This window comes from Danio aesculapii, chromosome 5 (genome assembly GCF_903798145.1).
Source record: "Danio aesculapii chromosome 5, fDanAes4.1, whole genome shotgun sequence".
Taxonomy (NCBI): Eukaryota; Metazoa; Chordata; class Actinopteri; order Cypriniformes; family Danionidae; genus Danio; species Danio aesculapii.
In genome coordinates, this window is record NC_079439.1 from 38,502,623 (window position 1) to 38,528,339 (window position 25,717).

Consider the following 25,717-nt stretch of genomic DNA (forward strand, 5'->3'; position numbering starts at 1 on the left):
ATATTTTTCAAGGTATTGGTATTCAGCTTAAAGTTCAATTTAAAGCTTTAATTGGATCAATTAGGTTAATTATGTAAGTTAAAAGTACAATAAAAAGATAAGTAATAAAAAGAAATATAATAATAATAATAATATTAAAATAAAACAAATAAGACTTTATCCAGAACAAAAACATTTTTATAGGAAATACTGTGAAAATGTCCCTAATCAATTACATATCACTTAAGAAATATTTGAAAGAATGAATATTGCACAGAAGGACTGATAATTATGCGCTCAAAACAATTTTTTTGCCTGTACATATATATTTGTTAAGAGTTGTTTACAGTCTGTTGATGTGCCAAATAGTGACTTTTTGGTGTTTTTAGTTTATGAAATAATAATAACATTGTCAAGACTGCTCATAGTTTAGGGTACAAATACCAGTTACTGACTACTCATTAACATCCTCATCGATGTTGAAATTGATGTTCCTGCAAACAGATAAACATCAGTCACTTCAGGGCAGGATTTCAGGGATCCGTTTTCATCTTCACGCAACCATAAAAGACCTCTGAGAAAAAAAAAATTAAGGTTCAAGGAAAGTGCATAATGTGTCTAAAAACTAGTGATGGGTTGTGAGAGTGCATGATTATATGCTGTCGTGGCTTTGCAGCCAATATACAGTATGTGGTAGTCAATAGGACAAAAACAGCCACCAACATAACCAAATGAGAGTCCATTTGCCCAAAGTGAATTGTTGAGTTTTTGAAAAATTCCAAAGCATTTACCCTAATTATTATACTAATGCTAGTGTTTTTCTTTACGCGTTCCGTACACAATATTCACTCTAACTACAAATGTGAATAAAAGTCGCTTAGTATACAGTAGTTTGCATAATTATTTACATTATTACCTTGTTAAAGCATAAATGATGAGGTATGAGCAACTGTTTTATTTTGAAACACTAACAGTTCTTAGAGAAATCATCTGTCTGAATAAACAAACAATATGCCAGGCTGTTACTCACATTTATTTCTGCCATCATTCTGTTATTTAGCAAACTTTGTGATTTATATTTTTAATATTATACATGACGTTTAAGGATTACGTCACCCAGATGGACCACATTAAACCAAACGCAACACAAACACGTGCTATCCCTTGATCTCTCTAAAGGACAAAGCAATCATGATAAGGCCGTTAATCCGCTCATAACTGATAATATTAGCCAATTCATCGCAAACACAAACACATCTGCCACCAGAGCCAACTGACCTACTGATACTCTTGTCTCACAGGCTTTCTGTCATTATCGCTTCATAAAACGTTGACATTGAGCAGTTCAGAGAAGGACATCTGAGTACTCGCCAGTGTCTTGGGATTTTAGATTAGAGCAACTATAGGATGTGCACACAAATGCACATACGCAGGTGCACAACACAGTATTTGATGGTCATCAGGGTGGGACATCAACTCTGATAAAAAAAAATATAAGTAGGAACAATTAATCACTGCTCTCAGAGTCACTGAGGAGAAATCTACTTATGATCAACAAAGACTGACTGGAAAGAGTGTCAATGCTGTGAACCGAACAGAAGATTTGAAGAAGCCCAAACGCCGCCAGAAAACAATAAAGCTGCTGTTACTGGAAAGTAGGGTTACACAGGGTCACAAAAAAGGTGAGTACTTTACAGAACATACATGTATGCATTTTAGAAAATAGATTATTTGTATAAGTACAGATGCTTTTTCATCAAAGTTACTCAAAAGTCAAAGGAAAAAAAAGGTGTTCACAGTTTAATAAAATGTCCCTAGATATTGACTTACCGTTTAAAGCTCAGTTTCAGTTTCCGTTCATTTGGTGGTTGTTTTGAAAGAGAATCTGCTCTCTCTATATTCGCTCATTTTGATTCATATATCTCAAAATATTTTTTATTAAAAATGTTCAAGCTGAAAAGTGCCATTCCTTAAATGTTCAAATATCTCCTCTGATTCCTGGTTATAAAGTGGAAAATGTACATGTAATGTATTTGTGGGTTGCTGAGATTGTTCAAGCCATTTGGTCCAAGATCAGAGCATCAAAAAACGAGCACCATATTTTAAAATCATGCATTTTATTTTTGAGATGTTTCTGTTATTAAGAACTGCAGAATTGTTCTCCGTTAAATAAAATAAATCAATTTGCAGAATCTTTGCTCTTGCAGGTCTAAAGCATGCACAAATACATATTAAATACTAAAGGAAAACTTTATAAAGAATGATAAGGTCTCGAAGTATCTTGTTAATATTTATACAGTATGTGAGGAAATGCGATAAAACTTTCGAATGCAAACAAATAAAAGTAAACTGAATTAAACTGAATCACTGTTTTCCAATTGTTGGCAAATTCCTTTGTTCTGATTATATCAAATATCTGTAAACCTGGCATTGTTCTAAATTGAAAACACTAACATCTGCGAAATTATTTTTTTTGGTCAGTGTGGTCGATTTCCACAGCATTTAAAGTGGGAAATGAAGCACTCAGTCAAGTTTACCTTTTTTGTACATTGGATTCCACTTTAATTAAAAAATATATTAAACAAACTTGATTAATGTTACCATTTAGAAGAAAACAGCATGCTTTACTATAGATTTTAGACCTAGGGCGCAGCCATCTTGGAATGTCGCTGTGTCTGACGTCATGGGGTTGGTTGAGTTCCCTCCGCTGAACAGAAACAATGGAAGTAAAGGAGACTCTAAAGCCTAATTTAACCCAATGCGTGAAGTTGTGGACTGACGTAATGGGGCGGGTACTTTCACTTTTCACTGCTACAGCCCCTCACCTCCGCTTGTGTTCAAACCAAACTAAGATCGGTGCGGTGTTTCTTATGGCAGATTTTTATCCTTCATACATGTTGAGAGATCGAGTTGATTGACTTGATAAGGAAATATGTCTTGACATAATCCACACAGACGTGACTTAGTAAAGTGTGAAGTCATGAATGATTTTAATCGTTGCATTAGACTGAATGTAAATCTTCTCGTCAGGCAGGGCTGGAGCAGCGTGAGAGAGTGGACCACAGCGCATCAAACAAACAGTATTAACAAAAGAAAAAGACACAACTGAAGACACTTAAATGCTTGTATTTGTTGCATTTGCAGCAGCTCTGTGATGCTCGTCCACAACTTTATGCATTGTGTTACATTAGGCTGTTCAGTCTCTGTGTTCAGTCCGTTACAATAATGGGTGAAACAAAGACAGGCGGTCAGGCAGCGTAACACAGAGAGTGAATCAAAGCATATATACAGAGCTTGGCATATATACGTACACCCCTCACAAATCTCTGTTTTAAATTCCTATTTTTAATAGGAAGTTGTACAATTTTATATTTGTGCGACAGCCCCCTATTAGTGCGAATATGGATGACCTTACCATCACAACAACAACGGTCCCAGGGAGCAGGTGGATCCTACAAGGACTTGAGAGACTCATTGCCTGGGCTAGGATGAGTTTTATACCCTCCAAGTCTAGGTCTATGATGCTGAAGAAGGGGAAAGTTGTTGACAAGTTCCATTTTTTCATCTCAGGAAGTGTCATTCCAACCATCTCGGAGCAACCTGTCAAGAGTTTGGACAAGCTCTTTGACTCCAGCCTAAAAGACTCTGCAGCCATCCAGAAGTCCAGGTTGACAAATCCGGCCTGCCTGGTAGATTCAAAGCATGGATCTATCAGCACTCTACCCCGAGTTTTGTGGCCTCTGCTGATCTATGCAGTCCCAATGTCAACAGTTGAGTCCCTAGATAGGAAAATAAGTGGCTTTCTTTCTTAAAATGGTTGGGTCTTCCAAGCAGCCTTACCAGTGCTGCACTGTACGGGATGAGTAACACCTTGCAGCTGCCATTCAGTGGCCTCACGGAAGAATTCATGGTCATACACACCAGAGAAGCCCTACAGTATAGGGACTCTAGAGTCTGCAAGGTGTCATCAGCCTGTATTAAGGTTAGGACAGGCAGGAAATGGAATGCTGGGAAAGCAGAGGAGGTGGCAGAGTCACGCCTGAGACAAAAGGCTCTGGTGGGCACTGTGGCGACAGGCAGAGTGGGCTTGGGCTATTTTCCAAAGACCTTAGTTAGCCAGGTCCACGGCAAGGAAAGACACCACCTACTCCAGAAAGAGGTTTGAGCAAGTGTGGAGGAAGAGAGAGTCAGCAGGGTGGTAGGACTCCGGCAGCAGGGAGCATGGACTAAGTGGGAGAATACACTGCAACGTAGGATCACCTGGGCGAACATCTTGCAGGTGGATTTCCAGCGAGTCCGTTTCCTGGTACAAGCTGTCTACGATGTACTGTCAAGCCCATTAAACCTTCATGTGTGGAGAAAGAATGAGACTCCTTCCTGCCTTCTTTGCTCTCCTCAGCAGCTGCCCCAAGGCTCTGGCTGATGGTCGTTATCGTTGGTGTCATGACCAGGTGCTTAAGGCAATTGCTAAGAGCTTAGCCTCAGCCATCAGCACCAGCACCAGCAAGAATCATCATGCTCCAAAGAAGGCAGTCCACTTCAAGTACAGAAATTGAACAATCAAAAGTAAAATAAGACTCATCATTGAATTAAAAAACAACAATATTCATTAATATCATTATCTTTTAATCTTTAATAAATAATCCAGTCCTACCATGTGACTATTGTAGATACACACATTGTGATTTTAATGCTCAAACGATATATTGTTCAGCCCTAACTACATTTGTGTGTGTTTTCAAGAATGCTGGCTGTAAAGATCAGCACTGCTGCTGTCAGTGTCTATGTGATGATTGTGCTGTTTGGCACCAGAAAGTCAGTCAGTATTTCTCCAGAACTGCAAGCAGCAGCAGGTGCGTTTCGGGACTCTCAATGTTTGATTTGTCCTCGGTCCGGTTTGACCTCTCTCATTCTGTCTTTGTTTCAGATGCATGGCAGGGCTGTCTGCCATGTGGAGGCTGGGACTCCGAGTGCTCATACAGTCAAAAGAGCTTCTGCTGTGCCACTGCAGAGATGGACCAGCTGGAAAAGGAAACATTTAAGCGACTTATGAGTGTCTGGAATTCACTGTTAGACCTTCAGGAGCTCATCGCACTGTTTCTGAAGAACGACTTTTAATTCTCTGATACATTGATTCTTATTTTAACACATGTGTTTCTCTTTGTTTGTTACTGCAGCTGGCAGGGCGGTGGCATTTACCACAACTATGGCTCAGATGTCTGGATGTTTTGGGCCCTTTACTTGTGATGTGCCTATTCCCTATACCAATACCACACTCAACCACAATGCACACATACAACCCTGCTCTTGGTACACAACAACACTTCTTTTCTGTCTTTCACTCGCAAAGTCTGTCAAAAAAGCTTCATCCATCTTCTTGAAGGATTGTCAATATACTGTATACTGCATATACTTGTTGTTAAAACAGACGATACAAAACACACCTAAATAGATAAAAAAAAAATAGAAGCACAGGATTTAAAAGAAATGTAAATGCAAAAAAAATTAAGATAAAAAAAATTGAAAAATAAAATTATTAAATTAAATAAAACTTAAATTAAAAAAGAAACTAATATAACAAAAAATTATGCCACCCTGTGAAGGAAACTCATTTCAGCCGCTTGTACCCGAGATCCAAAGCTCATGACCATAGGTGAAAGTATGAATGTAGATTGACCGGTAAATCGAGAGCTTTGGTATTCGGCTCAGCTCCTTCTTTACCACAACGGACTGGTAAATCGGCCGCATTACTGCACCGATCAGCCTGTCAATCTCACGTTCCATCCTTCCCTCATTCATAAACAAAACCCCAAGATACTTGAACTCCTCTACCTGGGGTAAGGACCCAGCAGGCACACAACATCATAAGACTTTAATATTAGGTTAGATTTAGGTCATGACGTCAGGTGACCAAAATTTAATTTTTATACTATGTCTAAGGACGTTATTTTTATGTCAAATAACAATGTCAAATTACGTTGATATTTCATCTATTAGATGTCATAGTAGTAACGTCCACACAACGTCAAGGTGTAACATGATTAGACCTTGATATTTGGTTGATTTTGGGTTGGACCTTGGACATTGACGTCGGCCTGATGTTGGGTTTTGATGTCAACCTGATTTTCATTTCCAAACAAAATCCAACGTCCCCACAACGTTGGGGTACAACTTCAATATAACGTCATGTTGACGTCCTGTGCCTGCAGGGGACTTTCCTCCATCCTGGAATTGGCAAACCACCTTTTTCTGGTGGAGCACCATGGCCTCAGACTTGGATGTGCTGATTCTCATCCCAGCTGCGTCACACTCAGCAGCAAACCACCGCAGTACATGCAATAGGTCCATGTTTGATAAAGCCAACAGAATGACATCGTCTGCAAATAACAGAGATGAAATCCTGTGGTCCCTGAACTTTAGAATAAACAAATAATACACAAAAAACGAATTTGGTAATTTAATATTTAAAGAATTTCTTTCTCTCTGTCTCATACACACACTTACATACCAATATAAAAATGCGAGCATAATAATATATTTCTGTGTCACTCAGGTATCTTTACGGCTCCCTGTGCAGGAATCTTCTCCTTCAGTCTGACTGTGTACTCAAACAAGGGTTCTGAAGGACAGCGTTTGTACCAGCGGGTGGCACTAGTGAGGCAGGGCTGCTGTGAAGCCAGCACATGGGAGGACAACAGGGAGGATGCAGAAGACAGCGCCACACAAACCGCCCTGTTCAATCTCAGTGTGGGAGAGCAGGTTTACGCACAGCTCATGTCTGGCAGAGAAGTGTGCGGAGACATGTGGGGCAGAAACATCTTCAGCGGATATTTACTCTATCCTACTGAGGGCTAAAACAGCACGTCATTGCTGGAAGCAGAGCCAAAGATACATAAACTCACAGATACACTGACACTGATGTGATCATTATGTTCAGTAGAATAAACTAAGGCTAGTGGAGACAAACATCCTCTTCATTCATGGAAGTACTCATCAGGAAGTCTTTCACGTAGTTGTAAGAAACGCATTAAAAGCATTAAAGTGACTGTAGTGACATTGTTATTGAGAATATAGTTTAATCGAGAGTGTGATTTTATTGAGAATGTGCTTGTTGGATCTGCAGTCATCAAGTTTCACTAAAATAGTGAAATTCTGCACAAGGCTCTCCTTACAGATACAGATTCAGATAAAGATAATCCACATCTGTGGTACATACATTAGCCACAACTTCAAAGACTAGTCGATAGAGGCACAGAAAGCCATTACAGATAGAAAAATGACCTAATGGTAAGACAGTTGGACTTGGGATCTAAAGGTCACAGGTTCAAGTCCAAACACCAGCAGGTGAATAAATATCCACCTCAATACCAGGGCTGAGGTTATTCCCTTGAGCAAAGCACCGAATCCCCATCCGCTCCTTAGACAGCCCACTGCTCCAGGTGTGTGTTCATGAGTGTAAGTCGCTTTGGATAAAAAGTGTCTGCTAGATGTATAAATGTAAATGAACACTGGAGATCAACATTAGAAAATAACCCACAACTTCCTATATTTCAAAGTCACTGCTTAGTCCTATTTAAAGTTATTCAACCAGGGACAATATAGCTGCTTTTTTATGCTGCTGCTTTATGTATATTCACTCATTTTATGAGTTATGTATATTCTGAAGCAAAGTTTTAAAAAGTCTTCTATTATATATAAAAAAAGACACTGATTCAAATGAGACAATATTTTCAGATTCCTCTCAGTTATTGGTGCTAATTTGACACTTGTTGGCATCTCCTTAACCCTTAGACCCTTATTTCTTATTATGGGTTATGATAAAAAATGAAATTTTGCCTAAAGTGGTGTCAGGAACAATTCAACTAAGAAACTTGTCAAAAAATAGTTTTTTCTTAGAGTGAAAATTTAAAAAATATCTGACCCATGATATTGATCTGGCATCCAAACTTTACAGTTTTCACTGAATTTGCAAGATAATGAGCCATTCTGAAGTTACTGAAACCCTCTGACATCAGATTGTCCAGTGGAAGGTTAAATGGACCAACCTTTATAAAAACTGGTTCTTCCATGTTTCTAGAAGATTGAATCTTTACAGTTTTTATAACTTATTCAAGTCCTCAAAAAAGCTGGTTGTTCTTGAAATCCAAATATATGAGGGGGCAAATGAAGCTCAGTAGGGAATCAGCACAACACCTCAGCTCTCAACGCATCATGATTTTGTCAAGTACGATGCGATCCTGGATTAACATCTATGTTGATCCTGGAACATCATTTTGTTGGAAAATGTAATCCATACCTATTCCCTACCCCTAAACCCAACCATAACTGTAAATTATTCCCAAAATCAGAGGGCAATATTAGCTGGAAAACAATCATGTAAGTGCATAAACCTAACCGTAAGCCTAAACTTAACATAAACTGTAAACTTATCCCTTAATTCTGATTGGCTGATTGGAATGTTGTTCCAAGATCAACATAGATGTTAATACAGCAACATGTCCTACTTGGTGAAATCAGGTTAGAGGCTTTGCACAGACAAAAGATCTGTCTCTAAGCATACAACGGGTCAATGTTTCAGAGAATTTAGACTGAAGTCCCAATGACTTTCATCATTACAAAGCATCATAAGGCCAGACTGACCTTTGTTAGGAGCATGTTTAGTAGATAGAAAACTGCTTCAACTTTTACTTTATGAAAGCGTCTATTGCCCAATCAGACAGCTATTTACATGCAGGAAAATGAGACCTCTTCACATTGAAAAACAAGCAAAACTGTTCAGTAGAGCTGAAAACACTAAAATAAAGACCAGCCCAGAGTCCTGACCTAAACTTGATTGAAAATCTCTAGAAAATGCTTAGCGACTAAATTATGGCCAATAAATCCACTACAGTTAGTGAACTGTAACCAACTAAAAAAGAGCTGAGATCACAAAAAAAGATCACAGCAGAACAGCGAGAGAGACTGGATTAACACAAAATCTCCTGCATATCGTTAGGCCATCTACTGCTCTGATATGCAAAATAAAGTGTTTTAGTTACTTAAGTCCATGACAATGGGGACTGTTCTGACAGCATTGTTATTTGTATTCGAAAATACTTCAGATGCAAAAGAGGCAAATTTTATGTACTTTGTTATGTAAACATACCCTGAACTTCTTTCCTCATGTAACACATCAGGCATGATGGTCCCACACCGGATAAACACCCTCGGGCTCTGTCTGACAGCTACAGCCACACCCAAAACACTCACTATTGGTCAGGCCAGAATAGGACTGACAAATTTGAGCAGACTACCACCCTCAATGTTTGAACAGTGTCCAGGAAGCTTTGTTTACACTTCTAGAGAAGATAAACCCATGAATGGCATTCTTGGAGTAGTCAGTGAATAAACTAAACTTAAAGGATTTTTGAGATAAAAACTTACATAAGACTAAAGCCAGCTCGCCGCACCGACAGACACAGACTAACACGGACAATCACTAGATTTCTCCAACAAACAGCAGAGACTCGGAAAGAGGGAACAAACACACTAATCAAATAAACCCTGTCTTTTACAATCTCTCTGACTGTGAGTGTAGTGTGAATTGATCTTAAAAAGCAAATACATTGATTACAATTACCCGATTATTCATTTATGTTTCCCCTCGGCTTAGTCCCTTCCCAGCAGACATGCAACATCCTAAGACATTAATATTAGGTTAGATTTAGGTCACCAGCATCTAACGACAAAGTTATTTTGACGCTCAATAACGACGTGAAATGGCGTTGATATTTGGTTGATTTTAGGATGTTAGGAAGTGACCAAAATCCAACGTCGAGCCAACAACTTAAACCAACATCATATTGGCGTCAAAAACTGATATTTATTGGTCAGGTATGGCAACTAAAATCCAACGTCTGATAGATGTCATAGTGGTAACGTCCACACAACATCAAGCTGTAACATCATTAGACATTGATATTTTGTTGTTTTTAGGTTGCACCAAAATGCAACATCTCCGAAATTGGACATTGACGTTGGCCTGATGTCAAGTTCTGATGTCAACCCAATTTTCATTTCCACCCAAAATGCAACATCCAACGACATTAGGGTACAATGTCAATCTGACGTCAAGTTGACGTCCTCTGCCTGCTGGGTTTATTCATCAGGGGTCACCACAACAGAATGAACCACCAACTTATCCAGCATATGATTTAGCCAGCAGATGTCGTTCCAGCTGCAACCCAGTACTGGGAAACATCCATACACACTCATTCACACACATATACCACGACCAATTTAGCTTATTCAATTCCTCTATAGCGCATGTCTTTGGACTTGTTGGGAAACGGGAGCACCCGGAGGAAACCCACGCCAACAAGAGGAGAAGATGCAAACTCCACACAGAACTCGAACCAGCGACCTTCTTGCTGTAAGGTGACATTGCTAACCACTGAGCGACCGTGTTGCCACATTATACGATTATATTAAGCAAATCTTAAAGAGATCCTCAAGTTTGTTTTCCAAAGTTAACAGATGGTTAATCTTATAAAACTAACCAAAAGGAAGTGACTCAGTACTGTTACTATGGAAGCACAGGTTAATAGATGACATCATTACAGTTCACTTTGTTCAGTGATGTCATAAAATGTCAGGAACGGCATGCATGTCTGCACGATGTTCTCGCTTTCGCTTACTTTTGCCACAGCCTGAGGCTTGTTTCCTTTTTTCTGTCAGGTGTCAACTGTGTGACTTCCTGTTTGATCAAATGTACAAATCAGCAGCCCCCCTAAAAAAGGCCAAGTCCCTCATTTATGCCCTTGTCATTCCTCTCGCCCTCTTCCCTCTGCTCTGGGCGGTGCGGGGGGAAAGGCATGTGAAGAAATTCCTGGCTCTGTTCAGACCGCTTCTTTTCCTTCTCCCAAATAAGGACGCACAGTGCATTACAGGAAAACGAGAGAGGAAGGGAGGGGCAGAAAACGGTGAAGAGTAAAAGAGACTCTGAAAAAAAAGTCATGACCTTTTAAGGACTTGGTTCCCTCCTCTTTTGCCTTTCTAGCTGTCCAACACTCCCTCTTTGTCATGCTTGGTCTCGCTTTTGGTGAAGTCATTTCCATAAGGGTGGCACTCCCTGAGCTTGGACCCTGAACTCTGTCATAAAGAGGAAGAAACTCTCTCTCTCTCACACACACACACGCATTTCCACATCAAAATACTGAGCAGGGTTTCTACACATAAACCGGTAAGTACTCCACATATAAACCTATGTTTTGCTATGTTCTAGGTGTTCACTTAGACAGGAAGGTGTACAAGTTACTTACAGTAGGTGTACAAGTAAGAATGACAGAGGGAGATGTTGAGTTTGAGTGTTTAGACGTAAGTTTTAGTGGTATTGACTGAATATTACATTGAACGATGTCTAGGTGAAGATGAAATGTTGTTCATTTTAGTTCATGGTTTAAAACCCTGTTAAATTCCACTGCCTGTTTTCACATGTTCTGTGCCTGCAAAGTGTTTTTATTGGCAGTAGCTGATGACATGTTGCAAGTTCAGTCTTCTCCCTGTCATTTCTCTCTCTTCTTCATACACACACACACTCAGAACGCATTTTCCAACACTGAACGATAATCTGGCTCAATGACGCACATGTTTTTCCCCTGAAAAATGAGGGCTGTTCTTTTTACTCCTCTTTCTTTTTTTTTTTTTTTGAGAGACATTCAAGTGAGAGTATCAGATCTCCGCAAAAATGCTTTTGCTTCTGAACCGAGACCAACTCCTCTCACAGCCTCTGGTTTCCTGCATTCGAGGACTGGGTGTTAGCGGTTAAAGCTCAGTCAACTGTTAGATTTTTTGATTTGATAAACCTTAATTAATCTGAACATCGTGTGAAGCCATTCTTAATCATTTGTGTCTTCATTTTCAATTTCAAAATGTCAGCTTAAACACCACATCTCATTCAGGATGTTACATGATACATGAGTCCTAATGTTGCATGATACATACCCTGAAGACAAATACCAGATAAGATGAACGATGTTACGCAATTTGAGATGTGACAACATTTATGAGTAAAAGGGTGGTTTTGTAACTCAATTTAATTGCATCAGAGACTCCAGGTGCACTTTGTTTGTGTGTTTGGATCAACAGGTGGGGCTCTACTACTTACAAATAAAGGAAATGCTTCACCGGATGTGAACTGATTGGACTCTGATATGCACATGTTATATTCATAAGACAAACACACAAACACTCAGTAACCTCGCCTTCTCTACAAACATGGGCAGAGCAAGTTGTAACTTGTCATTTTCATATATCAGCCATAGCAGAGATGACTGAGTTTAATGATTTGCAGGGAAATGGATTTGTGCTTGTGTATGAGAGGTTTGTAAATGTCTGGTATTATAACAATTTTAGAGATTACTGTGGAATTTGAGTGCACTACAGTGGAAACAGCAGGGAGGGACAATGAACTAGAATCTGCTTTATGTGTTTGGAGGTTGTAAAGGAGTCAGACAGTAATCACAAACTGCGACCTTCACGATATTTCTGCACAGTTTTGCAGGTTCATTGTAGTGCTGGGCCGATAAACGATATGATATCAAATCACGATCAAAGTCATGTCAATAACAATGATAGGCTCTGGACTTTTTTTACTCTATATTGATCTAAGAGCCAATCACACAGCAGAAATGGCCAAAAATCAGCCACCAAAAAATAGGTTATGCTATTTAATGGACCCTCTTATTTTGGTGGCTTTAGTCATTGTTGGGGTACTCTAACGATATGACATCAAATTGCGATTAAATTTATGTCAACAACAATGATAAGCTCTGGACTTTTTTTACTCTACATTGATCTAAGAGCCAATCACACCACAGAAATGTGCAACAATGAGAATTTAGAAGTGAGTTCATATTAAAGATGCACTGAATTTTCGGCTGCCAAAAATCAGCCACCAAAAAATAGGTTATGCTGTTTAATGGACCCTCTTACTTTGGTGGCTTCAGTCAATGTTTGAGTGCTCTTTTAAATCTGGAAGCATTAACAACTGATATTGAAATATATATATATATATATATATCTCGATATCGATCATGGAAAAGAAATATTTGAGATTGCATTTTTACCATATAGCCCAGCCCTAGTTCATTGTAAATATTGTAGCAATGTACTGTATAAAACACACAAAACTCCTAAACCAATGATTTTTATGGTATGTTTAGTGACAAAAGTTTTAGGTAACTTTTGGTTGATGATTTAGGGTAGGACTGTCTCTTTATATTTGTATTAGTTTGACTATACTGTTGTGTTTGCATTTTAGTTCTTGATGAGGTGCATGCGACAGTAATGAATTCAAATGAAGGCCTGATAAATCCAGTATGGCCTATAACAGCTGTTTCAATGATGATAAGTACACATTGACGCAAAAGCAGGTTGCATCATTTTTGAAACTTAATGGTCATCAGTTTCTAGTCAAGACCTGAGTTAAATACCTTTCTCTACGCTTGTTTAGATGCTGGTTTAGAGGCTGTTACATGCTTTTTTAAGATTACATACACCTTTGAGTTTAGGTTATTACCAAAGCAGATTGATTATTTGCATTGGAACTTGGTATTACTGTTATGAAATTTACTTTAAGTGATTTTAATGGCAGTTACCACACGTTTTATCCAAAGTGAAAAGTTCTGCCTACACAGATTCAAGCTTTTAGCAAAACCAAACCTTCCTTAACAAATCATGCAAAATAAAGGGGGGCAGCTTAAAAAAAATCCAAAAGCACATCTGTTCTTTTTGATTAGTTTTGGTCCGCAAAAACTAAGCAAAAAAGCGGAATCTCAGTCTTTGAGAAACGTAAGTTTGGATAGTTCATCCAAAAATAAAAATGCATTTACTATTTACTGATTGGTTCCAAATGTTTATAAGTTTCTTTTCGACGATGAACAAAAAACAAGATATTGTGAAGAATGTTGTAAACCAGCAGCCATAAAATAAAAAGGTAAATGGTTAAAAAAAGTCAATGGTTACCGGTTTCTAACATTTTTTGAAAAATCTTTTGTGTTCAACATAAGAAAGAAACTCAAACAAGTTTGGAACAAGTACATAATAACAGAAATGTTATTTTTGGGTGAACTGTCCCTTTGAAGGATGATGTCGGTGGCTGTTAAGTGAACTGAGATAATAGAAGTAAAGAAAGCATCTAATTATACAATAGTGATATTTGCACAAGCGATGTCATTTCAGCAGCATCATCATATTGACATGCGAGGTACTTAAAACTACATGACAGGATTTTAGGTGTGCGTAAATTCCACATCCTTTTGAAATGTCCTACAGTAAGTCATTCATATGAGAATCAGTTTACAGACCTTTGGTTTCATTTTTTACATTTCCTTACAAGTTCTTCACAGAAAAGTTACAGATGAGTCTGGAAAATCTGGAAAAATCTGGAAATTCTTGCATATAATTGCTGAATGCCTCCTCAATTGTAGGTCACTTTGGACAAAAGCATCTGCTAAATACTGAAGCAATGTTACTTTAAGCATAAAGTTACATTAGAAAGCAGTGCATCACAAGATTGAGTTAAGTAACTACGGGTTGAGTTACTTAAGTACTTTTTATGGTCAGTAAAAAAATGAAATAACATAGGATAATGTTATCTTCAGAGAACTTCCTGAGCCCAGATCTCTACATGCCGTATATACAGAATAATGAATGTTTAAAGCAATGTGTTTGCTACTTTTGTACTTTTTTTTTATTAGTGAAGTAAAATCCATTGAGACAATCCCCTTTAAAGTAGATATATTGAAGCAATAAATAATGAACAACAACTAATGGTCACAAGTGGAAACAAATAACTGAAGTGAAAGGACTTGTGTGTGTGTCTGTTTTCTTAGTCAAAATGGCAAATAAAGGTCCATCCTACGGTCTGAGTCGCGAGGTGCAAAGCAAGATTGACAAAAAGTACGACCCAGAGCTGGAGGGGCGGCTTGTGCAGTGGATCGTCAGTCAGTGTGGAGAAGCTATAGGAAAACCTCAACCTGGAAAACAAGGCTTTCAGCAGTGGCTCAAGGATGGATGTGTAAGTCACCACCGCCAGTTTGATGAGGTTAAGTCATTGCAACATATTTCCAGAATTATAACTGACTCTTTTCTTATTCTATCTTTGCAGATTTTATGCGAGCTGATTAACAGTCTCTTCAAGGACTCAAAGCCCGTGAAGAAGATCCAGAGTTCTAGCATGGCTTTTAAACAGATGGAGCAGATCTCTCAGTTTCTCACTGCTGCCGAACGCTATGGAATCACCAAATCTGACATCTTTCAGACAGTCGACTTATGGGAGGGTGAGAATCTCTTTACATTCAGCTTAACATTCATTTTAATTTTATATTGTACAAAAGTGTGTGTTCAAGCCTTTTTGCTATATATGTATATATTAGGGGTGTCAAAATTAATTGTTTCTTTGAAGCACCGGGATGCAGACGAGGACAATTCAGTCCACAGACTGACACTGAAGTTAAAGCAGAAGCCCCTATTTCACTGTAATTGAGAAAATGAAATTAATCTCTCTCTTACTGTTGCCCTTTGACCTGCTGGCGTGACGTTTCCTGTCCTTGTGGATCCAGACACGAGCGCATGTCTGCAGAGCAAATTTTCTCTACCGTGTCTATCACGGATCAGCTGTGACCGCAGCTGTCGTTTATCAGCGTCACTCACTGGGAAACAGCGCCAGAGCGTTAGAGCCAATCGCAGCCCTTTCTCTTGAGCGTGTGACCAATCATAGGGATGTAAGAACTTGCTCGACAAGGCTCAGAAAGCGAGAGGGATATTTATATTAGTTTATTTGCTATGAATGCAAAATTGTATTACAAATTGTACATAAATATAAATATAAATTTAAATTTACATTTATGATTTCAAGATTTGTTGCGCTGTGAAGAAAAATATTAAAATATTAAATTGTGCATGGAAAGCATCGTCAATACACTGTGACTCATCGAGATATCGAATTAAACTGAATCGATGGCATGATAATCAGAACCAAACTGAACCGTGAGACCAGTGTAGGTTCACACCTCTAAATATATATATATATATATATATATATATATATATATATATATATATATATATATATATATATATATATATATATATATATAATTTACTGCCAAAACCAAATTAGAAAGCAAATAAACAAAGTATAAACACACAGAACAATGAGCTGAAACTAACAATCACAAAGCAGAAACACAGTTCAGAAGACGACAGTTACACTACCGTTCTCATGAGAAACAGCTAAAGTCATGATTGTGATTTGGTCAATATTTTGTATCTGTGTGTTATTAGGTAAGGACCTCGCTGCTGTGCAAATGACACTGTTGTCTTTGGGGAGTCTGGCTGTTACTAAGGATGACGGTTGTTACCGTGGTGACCCTGCTTGGTTCCCAAAGTGAGTGCTTGCTGTTGTCAACTTGTCATTTCTTCTTCCTGTTCGCAAAATGAACCGGCAGCTCATTGCCATAGCAACCAGACAACAAAAACAAGCCACTGTACTGGGCGATCTGTAGATGTGGCAGATCGTCATAGCAACATGATTACAAACACTTATTGGCCAGACATTTTTAATGCGTTCAGTATGTCTGTCTAATAGAAATATGCTATTATGAAACTTCACAAAAGAAGAGAGAAACGAATATAAACAAGGAGAAGTTAACAGAAACAAATACAGCTTCTTTGGCAGCTTAGGATGATAATTGCTTGAAAATACACCAAGTGGAGCAACTTTGGGGTCAGTAAGATTTTTTAATGTCTTTGAAAGATTTCATATGCTCACAAACGCTGAACTTGCTAGACAAAGCTGTGGTTGCTAACAGAATTTAAATGTAATATAAAGTTTCAGCAGCCATTACTTGAGTTTTCAGTGTCACAAGAGCCTTCAGAAATCACTTTAACTTGCTGGTTTAGCTTAGTGATCACGAAAATTTGTTTTCAGGATTCTTTGGTGAAAAGAAAGATTTTTTTAAAAGGCATTCATTATAGTGGCTTGAGAAATATTCTACACAAACTACTTTTTCCATCTTCTGAGATTAATTTTAACTTCTATCTTCTCTAAGCCTTTCAAACTATATCCTTCAAACACTCTTCAGCACCCTAGAAACTGTCCCATAGACTTCCATTGTAAAAGACTGTCATTGACTTAACATTGGATCAAACTTTGTGAGCTTATAACTCTGCATCAGACTGTCCTACAGACTACAGTCTGGCCTCATTCAACTCAGTCTAGCCAGCAGTCAAACACTGATGACCTTTAAACTAACTAACCACACCCTAACAACCACTTACAACACCACAGCAACTGTCCCATAGCAACTGTCCCATAGACTGTAACTAGCTGTTCTGACACATGCTAACATCCTACTGACATGCTAATCTACATGCAACATGCTAGTAACATGCTAGCACATACTAATTCATGCTAGAAACATGTTAATTTATGCTGGAAACGTGCTAAAAAACACGCTAATTGATGCTAGAATCATGATACCAACATGCTTATACGTGTTAGAGACATGCTAATAACATGCTAATTGATGCTATTTAATTTATGATTCACTGGTACAATAGATAATGGAGAATAATGGACCCTTTTCACATTTCTGGGTTTCTCAGTATCGAAGGTCGTCATAGTTGGGTAAACTTAGCCTGCAGAAAATTGGAGAGTCCAAAAAATATGTTTTTTATAATCCTATTTGCTCAAATAATAAAAGTAAAACTCAACAACAGTGTTATCAAGACTTTCAGAAAAAGGAAAGAAAAAATAGTGTGAGACTGATAACGGCAGCCAGAGGGAGAACAAACTGTCCTGTCCATAGATGGCACATTACAACCATTATACATAAGCAGTAATTGCTTTTCATAATTTGATGCAAAGATGATATAATATAAATGTATAGCCTACATATAAATGTACATACGTTTCTAAATGTAAAAATTAAAAAAAAAAATGTAAATATTAAGGATTTAAGATGCTGATGACGTTAAATACATCATAATACATACATACATACATACATACATACATAAATACATACATCTTTTGAAAAAGCTCCATGAGAAATATTTCACGGTTCATACACACCATACACGAACTGTTAGCACCAGTGTGTTTACAATTATACAGTACATTGGTGATCAAGTAGTTTTTGTCCCTAAAGCTGGTTCTATAGTAAACCTCCAGCACATGCTTTTAGATGGAGCAGCATTCTTTGGTAATGACATGGTAATGTGGTATGGTAATGTGTACGTCTCTTCTCAGTGAACTATGACTCTGTGTATTAACTGCTGCACGTGAAATACATAAAATGTTTTTTTACTTCAAACTAACTCGATAAATTCAATTGAGTGTAAGGTTTTCACGATACTGGAATTCGGTACCAATCAATACTAGAAAAAAAAAAGGCCAATTTCCTGCTAACATTAACATAAGCTCTTTTCATAACACCGCTGATTTGCCATTGTGTTTACGTGCTCAACAGAACTGACTGTGATTGGCTGTGGACTCAAAACTGTTTACAGAGTGTAAACACAGATACAGGGACACTACAGGGTTTTAAAGTCATGTCGATCAGCTGGTTTGTCTATAAGCTCATATACGAGTGATCCGCTGATGAATCTCAGCTTTAAAATGCTCCAGTTTCATTGTATCTGTGGTTACACTCAGTAAACAGTTTGGTGAACTCCACAGCCAATCACAGTAATTTCTGTTGAGCACATGAACCCAATGGTAAATCAGAGCTGTTTAAGAACGCACTCAACAGTGGTCAAATGTTAGCGGGAAATGGACGTTTTTAAAATTCCCATATTGATTAGTACCGAATTCAAGTATCGTGACAACACTAGTTGAGTGTTTGAAATAAATCCTTGTATACGATGATTCTAGTCATGTGACTATTAGTCACACTGACTCAACAAAGCAGTTAAATCTTGGCTCTTTGGCATTCTTGCAAGGGAGCGCCCTCTGGCCTTCGGAGAAGATTTACTGTTGATCACACAACCGTGCTTCCCTGACATGATGACATGACGCCAGACACATTAAATTTGCAAATGGTCTTTCCCATTTTTAAGTAAAAATTAAGCTAACAACTATTACTGTGATTATACATTAATGGAATAATGGATCAGCAGTTCAATTCACAGAGACAACTGTGTTCTACACTAAATCCAAGCAATTTTCTCTGGAGCGAATCGCATGATCACTTCAAGACCTATCTGCAAGTAAACAAAGATAAACTTGCACATTTAAAAACATTTCTGCTTTGAAACATAAACATTATATTGAAGATTTATTTAATAGGACTTATAGTTTTATCAATTGAAGCTTAATTTATTGAATAGGAGTTATAGGGTTTAAAAAATCGTGATAATTATTATTCAATTCATTAGTTTAACAACCAACCCTACAGAAGAGTACTAAATTATTTGTTATTTATTACTAATATTATTCATATTTCCATCAGGAAGTCACAGGAGAACAGGAGAGAGTTCTCTGACGAGCAGATGAAAGAGGGCCAGAGTGTAATCGGGCTACAGATGGGCACCAACAAAGGGGCATCGCAAGCAGGCATGACCGGGTACGGACGACCTCGGCAGATCCTAAATAACCAATAAAAAGTCAGATGACCTGTGGTTGGTCTTTCTCAGCCCATCAGAAAGACTGACTAGCTGAATAGTCTTACTTAACCCTTCAGCAGACCCCAGCAGGACAAAAACAATGAACAGAACACACAGCTAAAACCAAAGTTTACAAATGCGTTGTATCATTCCAAGCGAAAAAACTGCTCTAGGTCCTTGTTTCAGAATCCAATCTTTCCCCCTCACATGAGCCAGTGTTCCATACATTCCATTTTGCTCTCAATTCTATTAGGGCGCAGACAGACATACATTCCATTATTCTATTACTTACATTCCAGAGAAACGCACTCTGCTGCACACCATGGGAACAAAAAGCCTGTAAGGTGAATTTGGCTTCGCACAGTCAGGTGTTTGTCTTGTCTTGTGTTTCTGTGGATTTGACTTGTATGCTCGGCTATAAACTCATTTGGTGATCTATAAAAATCAATACAAATCTAGATCTTCACATTATTATGTTTATACATTGTATATGAGTAACTAATAATTGATTTTGCTAATAAAATTTAGTTAATAAAAGTCTCAGTTGTGTTTTATTAAGCTTCCTTACTCTCACACGGACAATTATGTAACTGTTCCGGCAGTTACAGATGCCAGATAAGTTTCTCTCCCACCCTTCTGACCCAAAAATATTTCTTGCTTCACCTCTTTTTGCAGTCTGAGCTTTCTGCTTTTACTGAAAAAAGGTCATGCTTTAGTTCTGGAAGAAGCGAAACAGAACTGAGCAGAAGAAAAAGAGGGAGTGAGAGAGAGAGGCTGATCTGAGAGCTGACATGGAATTCCAGAGAAATTGCAAAAGGCATTCAAACTTGGGTGAAATTGGAGGTGGAGCTTCGGAACAGAAGCGCCATGGCAACAATCTATGAGCAAAATAAATTAACTCACAGACATGGTCTGAGAGTAATGAGATTCTTATCTGATCCTCTAACACACACACACGCACGCACACACACAGTACCAGGCAAACATTTAAACTGGGGATTTTCAAAGCATAGGTCCTACCCTGTAACACATCATACATATAATTTGCATACATGCGTTTTTATTTTAATAATTTTGTATTGGGGCTACATGAATAATTTTTGGTTCACATAACTAAATATGGAGTGAATGGGTATTTCCCAGTAAGGTTGGGTCGATAGATGATGCCATCGTCCATAGTCGATGGCCGATAGACATCACAATGCTGACCCAGCATCGCGATCCTCCCCCTCGCCCCCATCACAAACCCACTCGCGAAAAATTCACACTTAGGCCCCATTTACACTAATATGTCTTAGTTTTAAAATAGCCTTTTAGAATGAAAACGATATCCGTCCACACTGGCATTTCATCTAGCATTTCTGAACAACCCTCTGTCCACACTATATCGCTGAAAACGCACATCACATGACCACAGACACGCACACACACAAAACGCACTGCATGCGCTGCAGTGTATGTGCACGTCTGAGCTCCAGCAGTCAGCGGGTGCTTTGAGCACAAAACCCCAGAGAGCAGTGCACGTCGGACAGTTTATCACCGCGTCTCACTATAGTTGTTAAACGTGATATTTAATTCCTCTTGTCGCTATCTAACGACTCTTCGGTCTTTTTTAACCTATCAAGTAAACGTGTCACAGCATCAGTACACTGCTTTAATCTTTTGCTTTTATCCTTGTACTCAGTAATTTTAGCGAAAACCTCAGATACTGTTGGTTGGTTCCTGTTGGTTGTGCACCTTTTTTACCAACCAAGTTTGTCGACGCCATTAGAACGACAAATCACTCTGCCTATTCATGCCAGAGTCCTGCGGAAATAGTGATTGACAGGTGTTATTTTGTGTGTAACTTATCTTTATTTATTCATGATTTGGTTATAGGTAAAACAAAAAGGTCAGGTAGTTGAAATGGTAGGCTACAAATAATTAATTCATTATGAATTTATTAATTATTTATAAGTAATTCCTTCACATGACGATGCCATCGTCCATCTTGATGTTTCACGTTAGACATCGTACGATGCCAAATTGGTCAACATCGCCCAACCCGTAGAATGAGTTTAAAGATGGTTTCACTAAATTAACAAGTATTGTGCTAATGCCAGTTCTGAGATCAGCGTTTTCTTCCTTGCCCAGGCTATTGGTGCATTTCAAAATGGGATATATCGCCCTCTGAAGGCCAGTGAAAAACTCATGGCCACCATATTGAAGTGTTACTCCTAACCGAAGTGATCAAATGGAATTTTTGGAATGAAGGATTTTGAAAAATACAACCAATGGAAACTTTAGGCCATGATCAATTGTGCAGTTATTCGGTGTCACACACAGCATTTAATTTGAAAGAGCTCATCTCTGTACTCTAATCCAATTAGAGGGATCCTTCAAAGGGATTAGGGCATACTGTAGGTCTTAAAATCGATTCCTGGATGGCCACAGCTCTGCGCAGTTTTGCTCCAAGCCTAATCAAACACAGCTGATCCGACCAATCGAGGTGTTCAAGACTCTTTTGACCACCTCAATTAGTTGGATCAGCTGTGTTTAATTAGGGTTGGAGCAAAACTGTGCAGAGCTGCGGCCATCCAGGAATCGAGTTTGAGACCTATGGATTAGGGCATAGGGATGAGCCCTTCAGAATGGAATCCACCCCACATTACATTCATATAAAAAATAATCATTATCACGCAATCCTGTTTTTACTAATTGCTATTTAATAAGTTTTCCCCCACAATCCAAAGACATGCAGTTTAATTAAACTGAATAAACTAAAATTGCCTGTAGTGTATGAGTGTGTGTGTGAGAATGCGATTGTATGGGTGTTTCCCAGTACTGGGTTGCAGCTGGAAGAGCATCCACTGCGTAAAACAAGCTGGAATAGTTGGCGGTTCATTCCGCTATGGCGATATCTGAAATAGAGACTAAGCCGAAGGAAATGAATGAATGACCTAATTGTGGAAACATTGTCCATAATTTCAATTCATTGAAGAAGCTATTTTGGAATGTATTTGAGAGAGAGTCTTAATAAAGCTATAACACACATTATTCAGTCAGTAACGGTGAATGTTTTACTGTTGTTGGTTTGATACATAGTATCAATAGACTCTCAATGAGGATGCTGTCACTTTAAGACCTTCTGTGCTGTACTTAAGACACAACATCGTTTGAACAGATTCTGGCCAAGGTTTTTCACTCAGATGTACATCACAATACAAAATAAATCATCATAACAATATTTAAAGGTTTGAAACAGACTAGGCCTAGTCCTGAATGTGTATATCAAGAGTATTTTATACAATGGGTTTATGGTTGAATTATTTGAGGCTGGTGCACAAAGAGTGTTTTAAAAAAAATAATTGTAATAAATATACTCATCAGGAGCCTGTTGGAATGTCACTGCAATTATTGGGAAACAAAAGAACATCTGAGAACTATATAAATCTTACTCTAGTACTGACATCCCTTTGTCTCCCCCCTTCCTTCCTTCTCTATACATCCTGCCTTCACACTTCCTGGTCTGTTCATTACATGAGTTAACATGGGTCTCTGGTGGCTCAGCAGATAACCAGAATTACATAACCTAAATTCCAATGACATTTATGGTAAAAACAACAACAACTGCCAGAACAACAAGCCACAGCCCAGAAAGAAACATTAACGACAGGAAAATATAATCATTATTTCTGTGGTTTGAATCAACCAGAAGAAAAGCATTCTCGAGTGGTTAAATATGTTGTTATGAACGCTGTGAAAACGACAGAGTAATTTGGGTGTGAAACGATAAACACGTACGCATTATCTGTCTTGTGCTGCCATCTGCTGGTGGAAACTCAAACCGACAGCAAGACTTACTAAATTGTTAAAATCTATCCAAGCTTCCTTTCGGTAGGAATATTGAATGATGTATAGTTATAAAATGTTAATAATTCAGTTTGCACTGTATATCTTATGTAAAAAGCTGTATCCAACAACTTCAAGTCACCAAAAAATACGATATCGCCTTTGTTTGAACTTTCATCGTTATCATACCCTAACTGTGTCTTGCTATCTAAGTAATTCCACTGAAAATAAATTCTAATGTTGCAACATGACCTTCTTCCGAGAGTTGCTACGAACAGTGTGTTGCAACAGACTGAAAAAACAACAATTTTCTAGTCCAACGTGACACACTTAGAAATACTTAGAAAGTTTGGACTGCAGGTCAGGTTCAAATTAGATTAAACAGAGCATATTCAAGTGGCCGATTTTATGTCCCAACAAGAGTCGGGCTACAATCATCTTTAATGAAAACAGTAAGCATGGTTTCCTATAAAACAAACCATCTCCACAATACGCAATCGACCGCTGCACAGTCAGGTTTTCAAGCAAAGCTTAAATACCCAGCCTAAATTATTTTTTTGTCTTTCTAATACACGAAAGACGAGGTGTAAAGAGCTTAAAAGAGGTGTAAACCGTGTACTTTACCTTTGAAGTTTCATTTCATTGGGATTATTTTTCCTGAGTTGGCCTTTTGAAACGCCAAATAAACTTCTATGCCACAGCCAGAGTTGCCAAATCCGCTTATAATACACAGTCGCAATTCTCTTGTTCAACTGTGTTAAAGAAATCGCCCCTTTGCCGTTGAATTACGGTGATAGCAAACCTTTCATAGTAAACCTCCTCATCTCAATAATTTTGTTTCAGGGGCAAACGTTTTTTTTTTTTTTTTGTAATTTTTGCTGCAAAAAGGGTTGTGTATAACATGAAGTGGCACGTAACAGAAAATCACATTTATTTTATCCTCCTGAGCAAGACTTCCTTCTTAGTGAGGGGAAATTTTAATAATATCAAAAAAAAAACAAACACTTACCACTGTTAAAGGCCTTTTGTGCAATGTAAATGTTTATATTTATATTGTTTTATATTTATAGTAAAGGTTCTCTATATCGGGGGGGGGGGGGGGGGGGGGGGGGTCGGGTTGATGGGACCCGTCACTGGGCTGGTACTGGAAATATTCCTCATAGATTTTGGTCTATATTGACATGATAGCATCAGGCAGTTGCTGCAGATATGTCAGCTGCACATCCATGATGCGAATTTCCTGTTCCAACACATCCCAAAGGTGCTCTATCGGATTGAGCTCTGGTGACTGTGAATCGTGCTTTATGACCTGGCATGTTATCCAGCTGGAATAGCTATAACACGATGGGTACACTGTGGTCATAAAGGGATAGACATTGTCAGCAACAATACTCAGGTAGGCTGTGGCATTGACACAATGCTCAGTTGGTACTTTTGAACCAAAAGTGTGCCAAGAAAATATCCCCCACACCACCAGGCTGAACAGTTGATACAAGGCAGGATGGATCCATGCTTTCATGTTGTTGATGCCAAATTCTGACCCTACCAGACCATCAGATTATCGCAGCAGAAATCGAGACTCATCAGACCAGGCAACGTTTTTTTTAAATCTTCTATTGTTCAGTTTCAGTAAACCTGTGTGAATTGTAGCCTCAGTGTCCTGTTCTTAGCTGACAGGAGTGGCACCCGCTGTGGTCTTCTGCTGCTGTACCCCATCTGCATTAAGGTTGAACGTGTTGTACATTCAGAGATGCTCTTCTGCATACCTCGGTTGTAACGAGTGGTTATTTGAGTTACTGTTGCCTTTCTATCAGCTGGAACCAGACTGGCCATTCTCCTCTGATCTCTGGCATCAACAAGGCATTTGCGCCCACAGAACTGCTGCTCACTGGATATTTTCTCCTTTTCAGACCATTCTCTGTAAACCCTAGAAATGGTTGTGCGTGGAAATTCCAGTAGATCAACAGTTTCTGAAATACTCAAACCAGATCTGGCACCAACAACCATGCCACGTTCAAAGTCACTTAAATCAACTTTCTTCTCCACTCTGATGCTCGGTTTGACTGCAGCAGATCGTCTTGACCATGTCTACATGCCTAAATGCATTGAGTTGCTGGCATGTGATTGACTGATTAGAAATTTGCGTTAATGAGCAGTTCTACACGTGTACCTATTAAAGTGGCCGGTGAGTGTAATTTTGCCCTGGACTGACTTTGGTCAGTATGTTTAGCTTTAAAAAACACACACAAACAGATCA

General features: G+C 38.5%; 1 protein-coding gene and 2 pseudogenes across 1 annotated transcript; all 3 read left to right on the forward strand.

The window, feature by feature from the left end:
* The first annotated feature begins 2,762 nt into the window (after positions 1–2,762).
* On the forward strand, positions 2,763–4,535 carry LOC130228370 (uncharacterized; annotated as a pseudogene).
* Positions 4,536–4,723: 188 nt separating this feature from the next.
* LOC130228371 (collagen alpha-2(VIII) chain-like) lies at positions 4,724–6,856 on the forward strand (annotated as a pseudogene).
* Positions 6,857–11,053: 4,197 nt separating this feature from the next.
* tagln2 (transgelin 2) lies at positions 11,054–20,166 on the forward strand. The gene is made up of 5 exons (XM_056458143.1): positions 11,054–11,200; positions 14,853–15,037; positions 15,128–15,299; positions 16,306–16,408; positions 19,476–20,166. The coding sequence occupies exons 2-5, from the start codon at positions 14,858–14,860 to the stop codon at positions 19,624–19,626; spliced, it is 606 nt and encodes a 201-aa protein (XP_056314118.1). The 5' UTR covers positions 11,054–11,200; positions 14,853–14,857; the 3' UTR covers positions 19,627–20,166.
* Positions 20,167–25,717: the final 5,551 nt, after the last annotated feature.